Source organism: Gossypium hirsutum, chromosome A11 (assembly GCF_007990345.1).
Source record: "Gossypium hirsutum isolate 1008001.06 chromosome A11, Gossypium_hirsutum_v2.1, whole genome shotgun sequence".
Lineage (NCBI taxonomy): Eukaryota > Viridiplantae > Streptophyta > Magnoliopsida > Malvales > Malvaceae > Gossypium > Gossypium hirsutum.
In genome coordinates, this window is record NC_053434.1 from 20,736,478 (window position 1) to 20,758,422 (window position 21,945).

Consider the following 21,945-nt stretch of genomic DNA (forward strand, 5'->3'; position numbering starts at 1 on the left):
TTTGTAGCATGGAGTCCAAGGAGGAGTGTTGAAGTTAGCCTCCATGCAACACGTACAGTCAGGTAGCAGGCCATGAAGCTCGAGCCATGCAGGCAGATGTTGAGGTTCAATGTTGCTGTCCATTTTGTACTTAGTTTTGTTACTATAAGTCATATTTTGTAACTTAGTTGTATTTGAACCAAGTGGTTGATGTATTAGTTGTATTTTGTTGACATTTTGAGCTGATAAATCAACTTTACAAAGAGTGCAAGTTAAATTAGCAAGTTTAATGTAATTTAATGGTGTTAGGTTGATTAGGTGAAAACTTATTTGTATTGACCAGCTTGTATGTATTGGCTTATTGCCTTTGTTCATTAATTAATGAAAATTATCAGTTTTTCATTCATATGCTCCAACATTTTCTTGTTTTCTCAATTCTGTTCTTGTTCTTAAGCAAATTTCTGCTTTTGTTTCTTCACCAAGCCATGAGGCTTGTTGCACAAGCTTTCAACTCTGCTTGCTCAGCTTTGTTCAAAACACCAACAATTTAATTAAGGTAACCATATCTGAACCCGATTGACTAACACCCTCATTTACAAACTTGTTGCGAGAATACGAAATTGCCCATGTGGATAACACAAATCTTAGTACATTTTGCATTATCAAGTTGACTAAAACCATGCTCTAACCATTTGCCTCTATGTCTATATTATCTGATGAGGTCCAACAGTATCCAGTTGATCCCAAACTGGTTTGATGGATATGCAGCCACCGATGGCATGGTTTAATGTTGGTCAGTGCATTTTTGAAGGAATAACATTAAACCACTACAAGGAGCAGATGTTGTAAGGTAAAACCTAGCGACGACCTTGATTTTAACCAATTCTCTGCTAGCCTCGTGAATGGCCATCCTCAATTCTCATCTGCCATCATTGAAGTTTCTTCAATGTCACTTTCACATTTCTTTCAAGTCTTTAAAAAAGCATTTGGCTTCGTTTCGCGACGGGGGAGTCAACCAAATTCCACACTTCCGGAGGAACTATGCAGTCGTCAGTTTTCACTAGCAGAGATCAAAGCTGCGACTTCCAACTTCGATGAAGGCTTTATTATTGGTATAAGTAATTTTGGATCTGTATACAAAGGGGTTATAGATGATGGGACCTTTACAGTTGCTATCAGACGCGTGAAATTTCGTCTTAGTGCGTTCCGAACTGAAGTGGTATTCCTTAGCCAGCTGAACCACTTAAATGTTGAATCTCTTATTGGATTCTGCGATGAGAAGGGGGAAACAATCCTTGTTTATGAATACCTGAGCAATGGGTCGCTCTTTAATTGTCTCCATGGTAATGGTATCAGTTGTAATCCAATTCCCTGGGAAAAGAGGCTACAAATCTGCATTGGTGCAGCGCGTGGATTACATTACCTTCATACCGGAGTAAGGTATATAGTACTGCACCACAACGTGACCAGCAACACTATTCTTTTAGATCATGAATTGATTCCAAAGCTTTCTGGGTTCTTTTTGTCCAGGTTAGGTCCTCATAGCATGTCACAAGCTTCAACTAAAAAAGAGTCACTAGATGTGATGGCTACTTTAGGATACCTTGATTCAGAAAGTCTGTCAGGAAAAATTGATGTCTATGCATTTGGTGTTGTCTTACTCGAAGTAATTTGTGGTAAAACACCAGTCTTTGAAGCAAATGGTCAGAAAAGATACAAAACATATGTGCTTTTAGTTGATGTCTATGGGAACTACACAGTGTTCTGTTTGTTTATAGAAAGTTTCTTCTTCTATTGCTATTGAAGATCTTAACTCATATGTCTATCTATGCAAGCCATTTCTAAATTTGTTAACAGATTTAGTGCCCTTCTTATAGTAGAGATAACACAGCCCGGTGCTCCACTAGGTCTAATGAGCACAAAGGCAGGCAGGGCCGGTGACTGATCCCATTGTAGTACTGCTACGAATATATAAATCCATCCCTTTCATCAATCAAAGTCTAGGGTAGCTAGAAGGTCATCCACCGGTTTGGGGCAAAGAGCATTTTCCTCTGTTCTGCTATCTTGTCTTGTAATCACACTGCTCTCAAGTTTGCCTCATTTGGGGACTACACATCAGCTGATGTTCTTTAATACACATTGCTTTTAGTATATGTATTCGTAATATGCATCTTTTTAAAAAAAAGGTAAGTTTTTGTTGTCTCATTCATTTTTACGTGGATTTGATTTGAGTTACGGGTATTGATATATATATATATAATGCAGTAAATTCAAAAAAAAAATTAAGAGCTTTTTCAGATTATATTATGTAACACACAAATACTAGACACATGCACTATAAGAATCCGTTGAACATAAACTTAATTAGTTAAACCGAGGACATGTTAAAACGAGTGAAAGTTAACCATCATGCCCAATGGAACTGTGTATAAATTTCAACTTACCTTGCTGATAATAACTTATATGAATGGAAACAATAGCAAAATACCCTCAATAAAAAGTCTGATAGAAATTTCTGTTTACAAGTCTTATTATGTTCTAAAGACCAATCCTTCCAAAGAAAAAAAAAATCCAAAATATAGAAGAGAAAAAATAACAAAATTGTTACTAAGTAACAGCCAAAGCTCCCTTCTATTATTGTTTTTATCCATTATTATCCAATACAAATTTAATCACCATTCATAAACTCAATTTACATAATTCATAAGTGAACCTTACATATATGAACGATGATGATCCATGTATTGGGAAATAATGGGTTAGATATTAACCCGTGATGATTACTTATTTTTTAACCAAAACCTTTTTTTAGTAGTTGATTCCACGACCATATTCTCTTGTTCTGAAAGGGTAGGGTCTTACAGGTTCACGGCGCACAAACGATGGTTGCTTTTGTGACTGTAAATACGACCATTTATCTTGAAACAGATAAATGAAAATAATCAAACAAATCTCAGCAGTCAAAATTATGGTCCAAAGCTTTGTGCTTGCTGATGTCTTTTCATGCAATGCTCCCAATCCTGTGTAAATGTTGATTACACCTAAAATACACACCGCAGTTCCTAGTAACCAATGTGCAATAAACCATGCACTTCTTCCCTTGGATCCCCTAAACATAATGCGTTATAAATGCTTCAATTTTACACTCTATATGCCAAAATGCAAGCTCATTTAGGGTGTGCTTGGTTGAGTAAAAAAGTGAAGGGATAAGAGGAGAGTGATAAAAATGAGAAGAAAGAAAATAAGAGAAATAATCATTTTTCATCCTAATGTATAAAAATTAATCCTTCTAAAATGAAATGATGAGAGGAGAGAAAATGAAATAGAAATGTATGTTAGTTCAAAATTATTCATTTTTCAAATATTTTATTTTCTTTCTTTTTTAACTCTACCAAGTAATGTATTGAAAAAAAAAATATTTTTCTTTCCATTTTTTCATCCTTCCCATTAAGTACAGTTATGAAAAGAAAAAATATGTTTTCTATCACCTCAATTTTCCATCTTTCCAATTTTTTTACTACTCTATCAAACAAAGCTTTAGGGCTAAATTACAAGGGCAAATCATATACGAAGGTTTACCTGCATGAACGTAGAACCCCGGTTAAAGCTTGCAACCATATGATACCATATAAAGCTACCCCTAGTCTTTGGTGATGATTGTTGAAGGAGTTGTTGAAATTTTTGATGGACATGATTGCTCCTATTGTAACTAGAAGTACAGAAAGTATCTGCTCAACATAAATTTTACTGTTATCCTTAATATTTAATATTTGTAAATATCAAAATTATAAAAAAAAATTGATCCGTGATTATATCAATAATCTTTAAATAATTATGCATCCGATTTAAATAACAATCACAAGAAGTTATTTTAATTTTATGATTTCAATTTTTTCTTATGGTCGATATTTACCGTAATACTACCCAAATGGCTATGATTCATAGCGGTTAAACACGTGAAGGTAAACTACATGTATATACTCTATATATTCTAACTTATGAATAATTTTATTTTATATCATAAATTATTTTTAAAAATATAATTTAAAAATCATTTTTTATGATTGCAATAACTGTGATAACACTAGCAAAAAGAAACATGATTTAAAACATGTTGTACAAAAAATAACCATGTTTACATTGACGAAGGTAGGATTTTTTTTAGTAAAATTAAATTGTATAATTTTACGATAATAAAAAATTATATTTTCATCATTTTAATAGCTTATATATTTATAATTTTTAAAGATTTAAATCAAATTTTTATTATTTTTTAAATGCTAAAGTGTAATTTTATTATTACTAATTTAAAATTTTATAAATTATAAATAAATTTAAATTAATATTTTCTCATTTTAGGGGGCAGTCCTTGCTAGACCCCTCATTCTGCCCCTGCATATTCACAACAGCTATTTAAATTATCATACAAATATCTAGTCTATTTATGGATTTATATTATATTCAAGTAATTAACTAAATTCACCTTATTGAAAAATGACCAAAAGGCTCTACTATTTAAATTATCATATGAAAATCTAATCCATTTATTTTGGTTTTAAAATAATTTTCATAGTTATTATTATTTGTTACATTTTAGATTTTATTATTTAAATAATACAAAAAAAATTATTTAGGAAATTAGGGTGGGAGAAAAATTATTTATATAAATGAGTTTAAATAAATAGTAAATACTGATATCATCAATTTGTCAGATGACATCATTTAAAAAAATTAATATTTTAATAAAAATAATTAATATAATTTAAAAATAAATAAATAATAATATTTTAATAAAGAGTATCGCTATGCAGGAGTTTTAATTTTATATTTTTTAAAAGAGGGTGTTGTCTTCCTACATAGCTAGACTCTTAAATTAAAATATTATTTTTTATAAGTTCATTTGACAGATTAATAACATCACTTCTTACAATTCATTTTAATCTATTTTCATAAATAATTTTTTTCTCACCCTAATTTTATAAATATTTTTTACATATTATTTAAATAAAAAAACTCAAAAAGTACGATTTTTATTGTTAAATAATAATTATGACCTTTCAAAATAATAATAATAACTATGAAAATTAATTTAAAACTAAAATAAATCTACAAAAGATAGATTTGAGAAAATTTTCTAAAATTTAATTTTATCATTTCAATAAGAATATTTTTACATAAAAATTAAATCAAATATTTGTAAAATGATTGGCCTGTTATTGCCACTCTCAAGTTAAAGTTTTCTTGGTTTTAATTGGATATGAAGAAACTGTGAGGGTAGACATATATCTTAATGCCACGAATCACGCTTCTTATACATAGAAATTCTCTTTTTGCTTTCTCTTTTGTTATCATTGAAAAAGCTAAAGGGTTATCCAAATTAAGCTTTGATACTATCATTTTCCAACTCAGCTGAGATACCATTAGTTGTAACACAAATTATAATATATATACGAGTTAATATTTCATTCATTAATATTATATAATTTTATGCATAATTAATAAATTATATTGCAATATATACAAAATTATATGCCAATAATGCATCATATATAAATTATATATCTAAACGTAAAAGATGAACTTGCCTGTGACACTGCATGAACATAGAAAAGAACTTGATGTCTCGTCCCACATTCTTCTTCTTTGTTCGACATTCTAATAGCAAGTATCCCAACAGGCACCAGAAACCCCATTGATGCCCAAAGGATAATCCCATGCAATATAATCTCAAACATCAGTTTATGACTCACCTGTGTGAATTCTCAAGCTTCAGACTAGGTGATTCCAAAGAGGATTAAACTCCATCAATTGAAAGCTTCAAAGTTAACAACATGAATAGATTACCTTAGGAATGTTGTCTTTATCGTTTGTATTGCTGCCATTAATGGATTCCACATGTTGTTGAGATGAGCTGACAAACGGTAGAACAAGTATGACTATAAGAGCTATAGACATGGTGAAAAAAACCAGTTGCATTATTGTTTTAACAAGTGAAAGATGAATGTATGTTGATGTTGAAGCTTCTGAATTTGAAGTCTGTGATGGGACATTAAGTAGCAGTGAAATACAGTGTAGGGCAATGGTGAAAAAGTGTCATCAATGTTGTGATGATAAGCTGACTACTTGAAAAAGAATGTGGGGGAATGGGAATAGATTGCAACTTCAAATTTCAACCATGTGGGGGGTTCACTTCTAGAATATTATTATCATAATCGATCCTTGATTGGAACTGGTTTACCACTTTACCCTGAATGCATAACATTACTATTACAACGACTGCAAGGAGAAACTATGAATCAACTTCAATTTGATATTAAGTCGAGAAGATAACCATTCTGTCAAATCTCGTCGGTTAAGCTTCCTCTTTGTTAATAATTTGTTATTACCATAAATTCAACCGAGCTGTTAGAAGATCATATCTGCATCATGAAATGTGGAAAACTGGTTTGGTTTCGATGATTGCTTACAAATTCCAAAAGCAAATAGTAAATGATGTAAATGTATAATAATGAATGTTGGTTCGAATGATAAGAAGATCGATTTTAGTTCAAATTAATGTTGAAAGAATTTACTTCCATTTAAGAGTTTGACCTAATTCGATTTTAAATTTAGTTAGATTTCAATATAAACAAATAAAAATATATATATATAAAAATTTGTATTTGATGCACTTTCTATAGATAAATTTATACGATACTATCATTTAAATGAAAGGAAGAATGGAAAACTACGTGTGGGTTGTGTTACATTGTGGCCCTCTTCATCTCTCTTCATCATATAGTTAATGCACTCAATTCCTTTAGGGCCCGTGATTATTATTTGGAACTTTTTCTTATTCAAAATAAACAACAGAAATACTAGCAGTATTAAGTACTGTGTTTTTTAGCTAGGGCCCTTCCTAAAGATGTGCAAAAGATGAGTTTGATGGAAGTCATTCAGCAAAGTCATGCAATCAGTCACAATAAGATGAAGCAACAATTTTTTCAGATAAATGTTGTTGATGAAACAAATAACAGAGGTGGGATCCAGTTCAATAAGGAGGTTAGAGATATTAAGTTGGTTAGTAAGAGAGACCATCACGAAGTTCCCATAATTCAACCATGTTTTATATTTATGAGTGAACCGATAAAACTTAAGAGGTGGTAGAAGAGTTGAGTAATTATGGTGAAATATATATATTTCCAGAACTTCCATTTTATAGACAATATCTTCCGTGGAATACCTTTTCATTTTTATAATAGTAAACTGTAGTTCTTGAGTAAATTGAGATAATTTTATTCTCAATTATAGAGCTAATTTCATCTGCATCAACTAAGGGCTTCCCATTTTCAAGCAGAAACTGGGAGTTTTTTGTTTTTTTGTTTTTTTTAACTAACCCAAAGCATCCAAGACTAGTAGATATGTTAAAACTGCTGAATCATACATGCATTGGTCCCCCAGCACCGCTTTAATGTTCTATTAACTTGGAAAGTGCTTCTCTTCGGGCTAGTTAGCTTAGGAAATTGAAATAGATAATGATCTAACGATAAGTTGAAGTGTGAGAAATATTTGAATATGGTATATGGGTATAAAAAATTTAATACCAAGAAACTTATACAAGATTGACCTAAATAAGTTATCTTCAAAATATTAATATGAAACTATTAAGTTTATAATGAAAGAATAGAATTGTTATTAACTTATGATTAATTTTATTATGTTTCTAAGTATGTTTAATTTTCATTTTAATCCTTTTACTATACTGAAATTTAAAATTAATACAATTATTTTAATTTGACATAAATTCATCCATAACTTTTATAACTTTTATAATCAATTAAATATTTTTATTTTTTCTCAAATCACATCATAAGTGACTTTAATGACGTAATTAAAGTATTATCAATTTATTTCTATTAATAATATTATAAAAATAAATTATCAAATTATATAAAATTAAAATAACAAGATTAAATTACAAATTTTAGCATAAAAATGAATTAAAACCATAATTACATTATTAAACGTGGTGCCAATGATTTCCATTGTGATTGTAACATGAGCATGTAACTTACAATTATTCAACCAAAATTCAAAATTATATTAGATTTATTGAATTAAAATAAGTTATAATATTTAGAAGTATTTTAGTCTTTTTATTTTAACAAAAACCAATTAAATTATGCATCTATTAAGATTTTAACCCGCACTAATTAGATTAATAAAACATTAAATTTACCACTCAACTAAAACTTCATTTTAATTTTTTTATGCATTTTTATTTTAATACTGACAAATTATTATCATCATTAGTTGCATATCTATACTATTTATGAACTGTTTTAATGAGTTGGTGTCACTGAGTCAAATTGACACTAACTCACAATTGTTGACAAAATCATGATATATAATTGTAGTGTATTTACTGTTATTTATCTTATGTATTTATGTATTTAAATTTTGTTTTACACAATTTAATCTATTTTTTTATTTTAACATTGTACATATTTAATGTGTTATTATGACCAATTGGTTCCAAACCATACGTTTCATTATTTATTGCATGTTATTTTTAAACACACATCTATGTTCTAAATCAATGGTTTCCACACACGGGTGTGATAAGATTTCTAATCTTATGTTATGAACTTCTATCTAATCTTTTTTATTATATATACACGTATATATATGTATTTATATATTTCTTTTTTGTATTTTTCATGTTTGTTTTACTGTCATGTTCGGGATTAGAGGTTGCTCCTTCCAACAATGTTATCTTCAAGTTACAAATATGTGTAATTTCCTTGAAAGTACAATATACCTTACGATTGTATCCAACACTTGATGGTCATACTCGGTGGCGTTGTGATGATGATCTGATCAAATATGAGAAATATGTAAATATGGGGTATATCAAATTTAATTCTTATTTAATCAAATTTAATAATAATAATAAAGTTATACAAGTTTTACCTAAATAATTCTCATCTAAGTTCTCTTCACAATATTAATTTGAAACTGTTAAGTTCATGATGAAAGAACAGAATTGTTATGAACTAATAATTAATTTTAGCATGTTTCTAAGTAAGCTTAATTTTCATTTTAGTCCCTTTATTGTATTGAAATTCGAGATTAATACATTTATTTTAATTTGACATAAATTGATCATCAACTTTTATAATATAATTAAACATGTTTAATCAATAATAAATTGACATGTTAGCCCGTTTAAATATATTATTTTCTAAAAATCACATCATGAATAACTTTAATGACGTAATTAAAGTATTATTAATTTAGATCTATTAATAACATTATAGAAATAAATTGTAAAATTATATAAGATTAAAATAAAAAAATTAAATTACAAATTTTAGCATAATAAGTAGACTAAAACCATAATTACACCTTCTAATTATTACTCATAGTAACAATGACAAGTTGTTATATATCTATACTATTTATTAAGAGTTTTATTTAGTTGAGGGTGACACCAACTTATTAAAACACTTAATAAATAGTATAGATAATGTTGTTGATTGAGTTGGTGTCACAAGTTAACTCGACACTAACTCACAATTGATGACAAAATCATGATAAATAATTGTGGTGCATTTAGTATTATTTATCTGATGTATTTATGTGTTTAAATTTCGTTTTACACAATTTAATATATTTTGTATTTAAATATTATACATATTTAATGTGTTATTATGATTAATTAATTTCAAACCAGACGTTTTATTATTTATTGCATGGTATTTTTAAGCATACATATGTGCTCTAAATTCGTAGTTTCCACACGAATACTCGTGTGATGGAATTTCTAGTCTTATGTTATGAATTTCTATGTACTTTTTTTATTATATCTTTTACTGTATTTTTCATGTTTGTTTTATAATCTAATTATTCCTTCCAACAATATTATCTTCAAGATATGAACATGCGTTCATTCTTTTAAAGTACAATATATTTTATAACTGTACTTAACACTTGATGATTATTCTGAATAAAACACTTTTCGTCCTAACTAAACTCTAATTGAAATGGAATGTGAGTTGTTGTATGATGGGGGGGACAAATAAAATTCAACATCATTAGCATTAACATTCCACTCAAGGGTTTATTAACATGATTCAATCATAACTATTTTCTAACATTTGTTGGCATAGCTAGCATTGCCTTTCCAACCCATAATCATGAAGCTGAAAGAAAATGATACTGCACTTTTAATTGGGAAAGGAATTGAAATTCCAAAAGACAAATAAAGCTAAAACTTTAACTTAATTCTAAAACTTTCCATAGATATAAACATTGCAAGATGCCGTATTATTAGTCGAAAAATACAATAGAATAAAAAAAAGGGAAAAATGAACACAGAATTTATGGAAAATTATAAAAATATAAAATATAGGAGCATGGCATAAGAAAATGCAGAAATACATGAAATATATTCATAATCATACAATGATTACTTAATTCCTTATGAGAAGTTATGATTATCGATTCTCTAGCTCCTTTGATTGGAACTGTCCAACTACTTGTAACAAGGAAGGTCTTAAGTTCAGCAATGAATGATGATAGTTGATAAGAAAATTATTCGTATGGCGACAAATAAGTTGATAGATTGTGTTTTTGGATTCATTAATGAGTTGAATAAATCAGATCTAAGGTTGGGTTAATTTTACAAGTCAATAACCTAATGATGACTCAAATGTAAATTAATCTAAATAAAAAGTTACAAACACAAATTAAACAGAAGTAATATGGGTACTATAAATAGTTTTTTTTTTAATTTATAAAATTAGAGTAATTACTTTTTTACGCTTACATTTCCTAATTCCTTAGGAAGGGCTGTTTTAGACTTGAATCCCATCACGGATTGATTTTACTTCTTGAAATTTTTGTCAAATCTCATTGAATTTAGATGTTGATCTTGTGTACATACGTTGCCTAAATTGTTTTAGGTGTTTGCCAGAAGCAAGCCCATGTATTTAGCATTCTCTTGCTTGGGCTTCTAAAACACCCAACCCAACGCCAAACACAACGCTTCCATGAAGGATGGAAGTGAAATTTGTCTTTCAACAACCAAAAATTTATCAACTTTGCATTTTAGTTTTTCTATTGAAAAATTTTGGTAAATTAGCTCGTTAGATGACTGAATAAAATAGTTCCTCTATTAAAATTTGGCATTTACATATAAGGTATATAATAAATTTAGTCATCAATCTTTAAACATTTATTCAATTTGACCCTTACTCTTTTATTGGAAGTAAATTAAAAAAAATTTAATCTATTAAGCCTAAAGGGTCAAAAAGGAATTAGTAACAAATTTTAAAACAATCAATTAAGCCCTTTTAAATTTTAAAAATTATTTAAAAAATCATAAAAGTTATAAAAAAAACTTATAAATTAAAAAAAAGTTATAAATTTTTTATAAAAAATTAACAATGTTGACCCACTAAAATCTAATTGTATAAGATTTTAAAAAAAAAATTGACCCCTCATCTTTTTATTGGATTGAAATTGTTATTTTTAATAAAAATTATAATTTTAAAATTTTTATAACTTCTTTTTTATAAATTTTCTTTATAATTTTTATGATGTTTTAAATAATTTTTAAAATTTAAAAGTGCTTAATTGATTTTTTTTAAATTATTACTAATTTACTTTTAAAATTTTCTAATTTATTCCCAATAAAATAGTGGAGGTCAAATTGAATAAATTTATAAAGGATGAAGACTAATTTTGTTGTTATACCTTATATATAAACAAGAAAACAAACATTTAAAGTGCAAATTTAATGGAGGAGCTATTTTGCTCACTCATCTAATGTATAGGGGATAATTTGTTTATTTTTTTGTAGAAAAGTTAAAATGCAATCTATGGTATAGTACAACAGGGTTTGTAGTATTTTTTTACCTATAAGTAACACGTTTAAGAGGAAAAAGCTTTATAAGTAAGAGAAAAAAAAACCTTAGTATCGATTTTATTATTATAGTAGTGGATGTCCATTAGAATAAGAAGTTTGGTATACTTTAGAACTTCAATGTCACTTAGAAATAGAATTTTATATCATTTATATTTCTTATATTTATAAATATAGACTTCAGAGAAGCAATGTAAATATCACATCAATGAATAAATTAAATTCATTTTGCTCTATTTATTCTCATATTTCTATTGTTCATTACTTTCCTTCTTTATTTAAAACAGAACTTAAACTATTTTTCATAAAACTCGTGTATTTATTTGGGTTAGTTTAATAGTTTACCAAATTCCAGTGAGATTTTGACAACATTGATGGTACCAAAATGATATGTGTGGCATCCATTTTGGTTAAGTAATTTAAGAGAATAATTTTTGAACTTTTTTTTTTGGGGGAGGGGGTATGACAGTTTCGAATAACCAACTTTGATGCACTAGAAATCCATCTTTAGGTGTTTATTTGTTTCAAAAAAATTTATTTTTTTTATAGTGCAAAGTTTGTACTTTCATTTGGTATTGTTATCTCGATTATATGAGTCCTATGTTAAAAGATATGAGACTCTAAAGTAGGTTAGTCGAAACTGTTAACCCAAATAAAAAAATCTATGCAAAATACGATGATTTCTTATATCTTCACTTTTGAAACTTAGACTTTTGGTAAACAATTTTGACAAAACAAATTTTGAAGTTTTAATATTACATTTAATATTTAAATTCATGTGTCGAAACCATTTTTTAAAGAGAGGTTCGAAAAACAGGGATCGACTTTTTTAAAAACGAAAATGGAGTCGCCATCAATCTTTTAAAGTATGATTGGATCACTTTATAAAATGCTTTGGTCTACGAAATTACGAGAAGACAGGTTCAGGAGTCAATTACGTTTGAGGAAGGATTAGCACCCTCGTAACGCCCGAAATTGGTACCAAATTGAATAATTAAGTCTTAATGTCAGAAATTTGAAAGAATTTAGAAATGAAATTTCCTTAAAACCGTAATATTTTAAATTAAAAGTATCAAGATTCATTTGCTTCAAAAGAGTACAAACATCACATCCAGCATGATTGGATACGATATCTTTAAACTTTTGTAACTGAATTCATCTTGTGATTTGTAAAAAAATTATTTAGAATGATATTTTAGATATTTAGACAAATGAGAAATCGCAACCCAGCATGTTAGGATACTACTTCTCGAATTTCTAAATATCGAAACATTGCCTTACTTTTTAAAAAAAATCCTTTTGAAATGAGATATTTTTTGTTTTGAGAATGATGATGTATTTTACATTTTACAAGAAATTAACATTTAATAAACCTAACTATATAGTACATGCTTTATCATTTTATGCAAATATAGTATAAAGAATAATAAATAATGACATAAATTATACAATATACATTATCACTTTATGCATATATCATCATAAATAACATAAATATTCATGCATTATTATTACATGCAAAATGCAACATAGAACATTATGAATTCAATGATATAAATTGCATAATACATATATATATCAACATTTCATGTAAATGTACGTTAAATCAATATAAATGATTGAATTTCATGCAAATATACAAAAACAAATGATATTTGAAATTTAATTTACTAAACAATATCAAAATAAAAGAAAACAAAAAAATAAATGAGTAAATTAAAATCTATAAAATATAAATCAAATAAAAACAAGATATTTAGAAATCTATTGAATAATATAAGAAAGATGAAATTGAACCCCCTTTTTTAAAATGATATATACATATATAGATTATATTATAGGGTATAATAACTATATAAAAATGTACTAAATATTGATATTATATTTATATAAAAATATTTTAAAATGTATATAGTTAATAAATAATAAAATAGTGTATACTTTATAAAATAAAGGTAATGTAAGGAAATATGATAAAATATATAGTGTATAACATAATTTACAAATCAAATATAATAGTATAAATCATATGATAAATAATATAAAAATATATATGATAAAATGTATATAATACAATATATATAAAATAAAGAAAGATATTATAAAGAATAATATATAATAAAATATAATATGTAATAAAAAATATATAGATATAATGAAATATAATATGATAAGAAATATATATAAAATATAATAATAATATAACAAGTATTTTACATATAAAAATATAGTAAGATAAATAATACATAATAAAAAATATATAACGTATAATAAAGTATAAATATAACAGAATAAATAATATATATATAAATATATTATAAAAATTTTAAAGAAATGTGTAATAATAATATAATGGATAATAAAAATAATATGTACCATTTTATATAACTAATATTTTAAAAAAATAATATATAAAGTATTTTAAAAAAATTAAAATTGAATTTAATTGAAGAATCAGGGGTTAATTGCAAAATAATAAAATTCTGGACTTGATTAAAACACGCACTGAAGGTCGAGGGACTCATTAGGTAATTCGACCCTTATCCCAAAACGACGTCGTTCTCTAGAACTGATTTTAATGACCTTTAGGACTAAATTGAATTAAATACAAGATGTTAGGGCCAATTTAAAAAATAAAATAAAATGAATTAGAAAATAAAAAAAACACGGAAGGACCAATTGGGAAATTATCCCAATTTACAAAAACACGCGGATCCTCCCCGGGTAATCGGGTCAACACGCGGATCCTCAGCTATAATACGACGTCGTTTAAAGCTTATTGGATTAAGCTAAAACGGCGTCGTTCTGTTAAGGCTATATAAGCCAAACTTAAAGCCCTGAAATCATTTGAAACCCGAGCTTAAAAAATTTTAAAAAATCCTCTGAAAGAGGAGAAAGGAAAAGGCCCTCCGGGCTCTGGCCTCTGCGAGCCATGCTCCGGTCATCGGGCACACACGCGCCCACGCGCCCACGCGCCACCGCCAACGCCAACGCCGCCATGTGTGGTGGCTAGAATTCGAAAAGCCTCGACTTTCCGATGCGATTCCAACAGTAAGCTCATTTTTTATTTATTTTTATAATATTTGCATGCTATTCAGAGAAAGGAAAAAATATATCACCTCTACTCTCGATTGACTGTTGGTACTGTAACTTTGTAAAAACTTATGCTTTTTATTCAATCTTTTTGTGTGCTTTCCAAAACTGTCAGAATCCCCATTAATATCTTATTTGACTTATGCTTTTATAGCCACTATTTACAACATATTTTGGGGAGAAATCTTTTATTTCTTCCCATTTTTGTTTATTTACTGCTGTTTCTTTCTCTTTTTGCAGGTATTCGTGAGGACGGTGTAGCACCGGCGTTGATTTGGCCGTAAACCACGGCCTGATTCGAAGCCTGCAATCTCAGCTCGAACAGGCGCGTTGATTGCAGCGTGATTCGGGGCCAGAATCCCAGGGTGAAACGAAAAGACGCGACAGTTGGGATTTTGGCAGCTGGAACATCGTGAGACAAATCGACATCTGATTGCGGCGCAAACCCTAACTAGGGTTCCGTGATGCTGAAGACAGATTGGGCCAATTGGGCCGATTAAGTTTTAGGTTTAGAGTATCAGGGGTAGGGTGTAAATGGGCCTGCTGGGTATTTTAAGTTTTGGGCCTACGGGCTATTGGTATTTGGGCTCTGTATACGGACTGTTTAAATAAATAAATATTTATTTATTTATTTTAATTTTTTTTGTTTTAAGGCCCAGGTAAATTTTGGTTATTACATCATGTTTTTACATGGCCGAAGGATCAAGTAAATCATGAGTTTGAATGGCTATAAATCAAACAATAAATTTCGGTTTGGATATACATTATTTTGTTAAAAGTCATATTAAACTGAGTTTTATTAATTTATTGAATTTTCTTAGACATATATATATTTAAATAAATTTGTTCTACTCAACTTTGTTGTAAAAAACTTATAAAACACAATTAATAACTTTATATAAAATTGTAATTTTGTAAATTAATAATCCTTATCTATTCTATTTTTATTTTTTTTAGTATGTAATTTATTACTATATTTTTCTTCTTATTTTTGAAATATTACAATATCTATATATATTTAAATATTTTCTTTTTTCTAAAAAAATATTGAACAATTGTCACACAGTTGAAATGCCTCGGGAATACCACAGAAATTTGTACATTTTGAGCCTCTAATTTATTAATCGAATTCTGATTTTCATGTTTTATTCTTAAATTTTAGGCTACTAGAAGATTTGTGAAAATCGTTGTTTAAATATCAATTCAGTAGACCAAATAAGTGACTTGATACTCTTTTGGTGTTTAATTCCTCAAAAAAATCAAACTTCAATATTTTATGTCATATTCGGGATACATAATATTTTTATCCATGTTTTATGAAAATCGGGTTAAGCATGCTAGTATAATTATTTTTGGAGAAATAAGTAATCAGATTGTGCTTTTAGTATACTTATGTTACTCAAATTATGTTTTGGTGTATATATAATATGTTTTGAGAAAGTATAATATTGAATTATTTTTTTATATGATGTTTTGTATAATTTGAAAAATTATGGGTAATCCAACTTTTATGATTTAGAATTTGCTTCTAATATGTTATGTTCCAACCCTGTCAATGGGGTTAAATGTTGGTCATGTCAACTTATATTTTGTATTTAGAGATTGGATTCAACCATGCCACCAGTTTAGAATAGTGAATTGTAGTTTTTGTTTCAACCTATTCAATCATTGTCACCAATGTTAAGAGTGATATATATCTATTTATCGGTATTTTAAAAATTATTAATTTGTCTTTATTATAGTTTTAACATGAAATATACTTTGAATTATTTGTTATAGATCACCCATAAATATTGAAATTATATATTTTCAATAAAATATTGGCCTAAATGTTTTCCTACATGCTTAACCCCGACATGACAATTACTAAGTAATTAAACTCACTTCCTCTTTTAATACCATTTTTTTTACAAGTTTTGACTTTGCTTGTGAACATAGGAAGTTTGGTGAGTTATGATTTAAGATATTATTGCATTTTTTAACAACTTTCAAGATATTTCAAAGTTTAAGATTTTCAATACTACTAAACCATTAAAAGTTTAAGTGGTATTTCAAGCTTTCTTAATTTACTACATAGCTTGAAGCTTATTTTCAAAATAAGAATTTTATAAATACTTTATAACATTACCACCTTCTGATTTTTATTTTAAATGTTTTGGTTTATTTGAATTTTAGATAATTAGTGATCGCCTTACATATTCGAAAGGGCACATTCATGATGGATTTTATTTGATAAGGGCAATAGACTAAGATCGTATTCAAGTTGTTCAACTCGAAAAAAATTCAGATCTGACCTAAAAAAAATTAAACAAATTTGGAAAATAAAGAAAACAAAAATAAATTAAAAGAATAAATTCAAGAACAAGAATAAAGATTCAAAACAATAAATAAAAAATATAAATTAAAAAGTGGAAGATGGATCGAATAAACCGATGGGTATGATAGGTAGATGGGTAAATTTTCGATTGAACCTTTGAAAAAGATTTTTGACAAATTCAATCACTAGGTCTAACCAACCCCTTAGGGTCAAACCTTAATAAATTCGAGGGTGAAGAGTTCTCCTATGACTTCAAAGAGAAAACCAAGAAGAAAACTTACTTCTAAATAAACAAAAGAGAAATCTCATAAAAAGAAATAACTCAAAGAGTTGAAATTTTATTAATCAAGATGTATGTGAATCAATAATGAAGAGGCTTTTGTATAGGTTAGCTAATTACATAACTTTCTTGTTAACTAAGAAATATAAAATTTTAAGCAGCTTAAAATACTTAAAAAATCTTAAATTTTGAAATAAATAAACAATAAAAATATAAAATCTAATAGATACAATATTAGGCTAATATGTAGCCAAAATTAAACCTAAAAATCGAACCTAATATGATTTAAACTAGAATCAAAACCTGAAACTCGTAATTTCTCGTAATAATCTCATCCAGATATTCTGCTTGTTCAGTTCTCATTAAAACAGTAATAACTTGAGCTTGCGAACTCGAAATCAAGTGATTCAAAGTGTGTTTCGAGTCTAAGATATATCTCTTCGAACTTGTAACACCCCAAACCCGGCCCAGACGTTATGACCGGATCCGACATGCCACATCGAAGTGTTCAAAACATTTTATATTGTTGATCCAGAAAAACTTACTTAGTGTTTTAAAAGATAATTTCATTATAGGTTAAAGTGAATGGAAGCTGTGCACCAGGTAGGAACCGGAAAAGAGGTGGTGAGTCCATCGGACTGCTTAAGTACCAAGCTCCCTTCGGATCCAATCCTAGACATGCATACCGCCATTGCCACACCTTAACGTCATGGATATTTCTAGGAAACCGATTTGATTAAGTCATTTTTAGGAAAAGTGATTAATTTTGGAAAATACTTTCATTGCGGAAGCTTTACTTGTTGTCGTGTTATTTTTAAATCAATTGTTGTTTTTTAAAACGCGCCCTAAAGCTATCCAATTTCAACAGTTAAAATAAGTAATACCTATCTTAGTAATACATATTAAAACCATCAAAAAATTAAGCGGCCTTATTACATTTAAAAACCCAAAACTTCAAACGTAAATAAAAGGATGTCCAGTTCACCAGAAGAAAATCAAACTTTCAGAACGGGTGGCCACTCCGAATTCCCTCACAGCTCCAAGCCCACTATGGTTGGGGATTACCTGCGTGGATGAAAATAAAAGGAGTAAGTTTGGGGAAACTCGGTGTGTAAAATAACCCAACCATAGTCTAAATCAGCTCAACCCACAGAAACAAAATAAGTTGGCCTTAGCCTAGAACAGAAATTCAGAATAAAGCCCATAGGCCCATAACAGAACAGAACAGATATTACATGTTTATGCAGAAACCCAACCCAGATTCATCCATAACACCTCCGTACCAGCCTTACACAATGTGGGGAGACTACTCGACCCACCCAACCACTACACACCACAGAAATCGCAGCGAGGCTGCCAGATATTGTGACAAAGTCACCAGATACAGATATTGTGGCAGAGCCACCAGAACAGATATATGTGGCAGAGCCACCAGATCAGATAATCGTGGCATAGCCACCAGGACACTTCCTCCATAATATAACCCATGTCCCCATGCAACAGATATATAATCATGGCATACATCATACAGAATCAGATCGTCATGCTTTTCAGTCAAAATTAACCCTAGGGGTATAACGGTAATTTTGCACCTAGGGGTATAACAGTAATTTTTCATACATAGTGGTATTATAGTAATTTAGCTGCTTTTAGGGTTTTCATGCATATCCTAACTATTTACGTACTATCAGAACCCTTACCGCGCATACTTACCGAATTGGGCCCGTTGGCCCATGAACCCGATCTTTGGCCCATTAAGCCCAAATTATCAAAATGTACGAAATCGCGCGTACTGCAGTTTATTACTTTAGATTACCAAATATACAAACCCAACTATCTTATGAGCATTCGCACACTCGTAAATTCCCAAAATACCGACTTTTCGGCATTCGGCTTTTCGGCTTTTGCCAATCTAGTCAATGAGAGGGTGTCAGTTACACACCTGTTTGCGACGATATGCTGACGAGATCCACACACGAACTGCCTACAATTGGATTACTAACACGTTAATCTAACTATTCAAATACGAACTACGTATTAACCCCTTACAATATTCGGCCAACCATACCTACAGATCATAGTAAGCTTATAAGAAATCAATAAGCAACTCATTAACAATTTTTTTGTCAATGTTTACCACATAATCAAAATTTCACTGCAAGCTATTTTCCTGAGCAACAGACACTAAATCATTTATAACTGGAGCTACGAAACTCCAAATCAAGTGCCATTAATTTTCCCTAAAAATAGACTCATATATCTTCTATCCATAAAATTTTTAGAATATTTGGTTTAGCCAATCAATATCAGATTTTTCTCAAAGTTTCCATGTTTCACTGTTTGACTAATCTGACTACTCTTCATTACGAATCAAATTTCTCATTGTACAGAATTCAAAATATGTTCTCGTTTATTCCATTTGAAACTAGACTCATTAAGATTTAATTACATAATTTATAAAGCTTCTAACTCATCTCCCACAATTTATGGTGATTTTCCAAAGTCACATTACTGCTGCTGTCCCAAGCAGATTTATTACCAAATCACTCTTTCACACCTAACTTGCATGCTTGTTATTTAAACATGTATATCACCAATCAATCATCACATATCTATAATTTTACTTAAGTATAATCTCTATTTCATCATTTTAAAGCACAACATGTTAGCCGATTTTTCTCCTTAGCATCTAAGGCACATGCATGCTCATTTGTTTGACTCAACTCCACCTATCTTCCATTTTTCATCAAAAGAACATGAAACAACAACCATTTCCTTCATTTTAATTCATGACTAAATGCTCACAACACAACTAAAAACCAAAATATGCTTCAAGAGTTAAGGTAGAATCAAGAAGAACTCATGAACCTCAAAATAAAAGCAAACTACCATGAACTTACCTTCAATTTTCTTCCCCAAGTGACCGAACATTCAAGAGCTTTCTCCTCTCCTTTCTCTTCTCTAACTTTCGGCTATGATGAACAAAGATGGACAAAACTTTGTTCTTTTCACCCCTTTTTCTTTTGATAAAATTTCATATTTCATCCATTTAATTCTTTAATACAAAAGACATGAAATTCCCATCATGGAATATTTACCTAACCCATTATCATGGAATATTTACCTAACCCATTATCATAAAACATTTACCTAACCCATTATCATGGAACATTTACCTAACTCATTATCAATTTGTATCAATTTGTACCATAAATTATGGATATCAAGTGCACATTTTGTCTACAACAACATGATGGCTGGCCACTTCATGTAAAATGAGAGGTTTGTCATGCAAATCCTCCTATTTTGCACTCCTATTTATTTGGCCACTTCAATTTAGCCTATAGCATTTTCAAACATTTTCACATAGGTCCTATTTCATAATTTCACCCCCTTTTTCTTATGGAACAAAAAAAATTAACTAAAATTGTCGGGTTCTATCTTAAGCTTGGGCCTTTTAGAGGCCCACTAACATAATTAAACCTATGCCAACATTCACAGAATTCCCGAAAATTGGGGCGTTACAACTCTACCCTCCTTAAAGAAATTTCGTCCTCGAAATTTACCTGATCCAACTAGTTGAGGGTATTGTTGACGCATAGTCTCGTCTGATTCCCAAGTAGCTTCTTCCCTTCCATGATTACGCCAAAGTACTTTCACTAACGGGACAGATTTCCTTCTGAGAACCTTAACATCTCGAGCCAATATTTGCACAGGCTCCTCCTCAAAGGTCAAATCAGTCTGAACTTCAATTTCTGCAACTGGCAGAACATGAGCAGGGTTAGCACGATAACACCTTAACATGGAGACGTGAAAAATATCGTGAATCCTGTCTAACTCTGGAGGCAATTCCAACTGATAAGCCACTGGGCCTACTCGCTTCAAAACCCGATAAGGCCCAATGAACCGCGGACTCAACTTGCCCTTCTTACCGAACCTCAATATCTTCTTCCAATGAGAAACTTTTGAGAAGACCATATCACCTACTGAGTACTCAATCTCCTTACGCTTCAAATCTGCATACGAATTTTGCCTATCAGATGCTTCTTTTAACCGGTCCCTAATTATTCTGACCTTATCCTCAGTATCAGCTACCAACTCTGGTCCAAGAACTTGTCGCTCTCCTAGTTCGGTCCAACAACTAGGTGTACGACACCTTCGTCCATACAGTGCTTCATACGGTGCCATTCGAATACTCGCCTGGTAATTGTTATTGTACGCAAATTCTGCCAACGGCAAGTAATCCTCCCAACTAAAGTCAATCACGCATCCTCTCAACATGTCCTCCAGAATCTGAATAACCCTTTCCGATTGACCGTCAGTTTAGGGATGGAAAGCCGTACTAAAATTCAATCGCGTCCCCAACGC

The 21,945-nt window shown here is 29.5% G+C and overlaps 2 protein-coding genes across 3 annotated transcripts; one reads left to right on the top strand and one right to left on the bottom strand.

The window, feature by feature from the left end:
- Positions 1-342: 342 nt before the first annotated feature.
- On the top strand, positions 343-2,181 carry LOC107923645 (putative receptor-like protein kinase At5g39000). 2 transcript variants are annotated; one of them, XM_016853830.2, is made up of 3 exons: positions 356-535; positions 710-1,419; positions 1,510-2,181. In XM_016853830.2, the coding sequence occupies exons 2-3, from the start codon at positions 926-928 to the stop codon at positions 1,781-1,783; spliced, it is 768 nt and encodes a 255-aa protein (XP_016709319.1). In that variant the 5' UTR covers positions 356-535; positions 710-925; the 3' UTR covers positions 1,784-2,181. The 2 variants fall into 2 exon arrangements, with proteins under 2 accessions (XP_016709318.1, XP_016709319.1); XM_016853829.2 differs by having other exon boundaries at positions 343-535; positions 710-2,181.
- Positions 2,182-2,473: 292 nt separating this feature from the next.
- On the bottom strand, positions 2,474-6,198 carry LOC107923789 (cytochrome b561 domain-containing protein At4g18260). Its single transcript, XM_041081322.1, has 4 exons — positions 5,824-6,198; positions 5,565-5,729; positions 3,559-3,707; positions 2,474-3,088 (listed from the first exon to the last, which is right to left on the bottom strand). The coding sequence occupies exons 1-4, from the start codon at positions 5,953-5,955 to the stop codon at positions 2,788-2,790; spliced, it is 747 nt and encodes a 248-aa protein (XP_040937256.1). The 5' UTR covers positions 5,956-6,198; the 3' UTR covers positions 2,474-2,787.
- Positions 6,199-21,945: the final 15,747 nt, after the last annotated feature.